This window comes from Propithecus coquereli, unplaced genomic scaffold (genome assembly GCF_000956105.1).
Source record: "Propithecus coquereli isolate 6110/MARCELLA unplaced genomic scaffold, Pcoq_1.0 Scaffold124, whole genome shotgun sequence".
Taxonomy (NCBI): domain Eukaryota; kingdom Metazoa; phylum Chordata; class Mammalia; order Primates; family Indriidae; genus Propithecus; species Propithecus coquereli.
Window position 1 is genome coordinate 4,894,932 of NW_012136525.1, and position 769 is coordinate 4,895,700.

The 769-nt window shown below is 37.5% G+C and overlaps 1 protein-coding gene across 1 annotated transcript in view; it reads right to left on the reverse strand.

Moving 5' to 3' along the window:
- Positions 1-229: 229 nt before the first annotated feature.
- The window catches only part of RAD51AP1 (RAD51 associated protein 1), a 23,967-nt gene continuing 23,427 nt past the window's right edge, over positions 230-769 (reverse strand). Inside the window, exon 8 of the mRNA XM_012637809.1 lies at positions 230-366. Within this exon, the coding sequence (XP_012493263.1) occupies positions 230-366 (137 nt within the window). The remainder of the gene's footprint in view (positions 367-769) is intronic.

The window sequence follows — 769 nt, forward strand, 5'->3', positions numbered from 1 at the left end:
AGGAAAATAGAACAGCTCTTCAGAAGGAAATGGCACAAGAAAATAATTCTCATTAACAAATCTCTTACTGAAGTCTTGAATAGCTTTCCAGAGAGCACAATCACAAAATGGGTACAGATCATTTATATAACATGTTAAAGGATTCCTTTATATTACAATACCCTCCTTAAATACAAACACACTTGTAAAACTGTGATTCTCTCAATCACACATTTCTCTGCTACCACACTCAGCTGCTAGTGGCGCCTGGATGCAAAGGTTTAACTCGTGCTAATCTGGACAAGCCAAGACGGAGACTCTGACTTGGAGACTTAACGGACACTCCTGCCAGTGGGCTGCTGCTGTTGCTGCTACTTCCAGACGCCGCTGAAAGAAAACATGACATGATGCTGATAATGCCAGAAATCTCTTAACAAAGATTAATTTATAAAACATAAGCAAAAAAAGTATTTGAGCATTATTCTGCTTTCCAGGGTCTATCAAGCAAGAAACTATAATAGATCAAAAGAATGGAAAGTACTAAAGAGCTTTTCGTACTAAAGAATACAGTATTGCCTATTTTCTTTTTTTTTTTTTATTTCAGGATATTATGGGAGTACAAACATTTTGGTTACATGTTATGACTCTGCCTCACCCAAGCCAGGGTTTGAGGTGTGCCCTTTCCCTATCTCAGAAGCCAAGGTAATGACACCAAAACTTTACCATGAAAGCTAAAATAGGAAAGTTGGGAGCAAATAACACTGGTTATAAAGGCATAAAGAAATACACA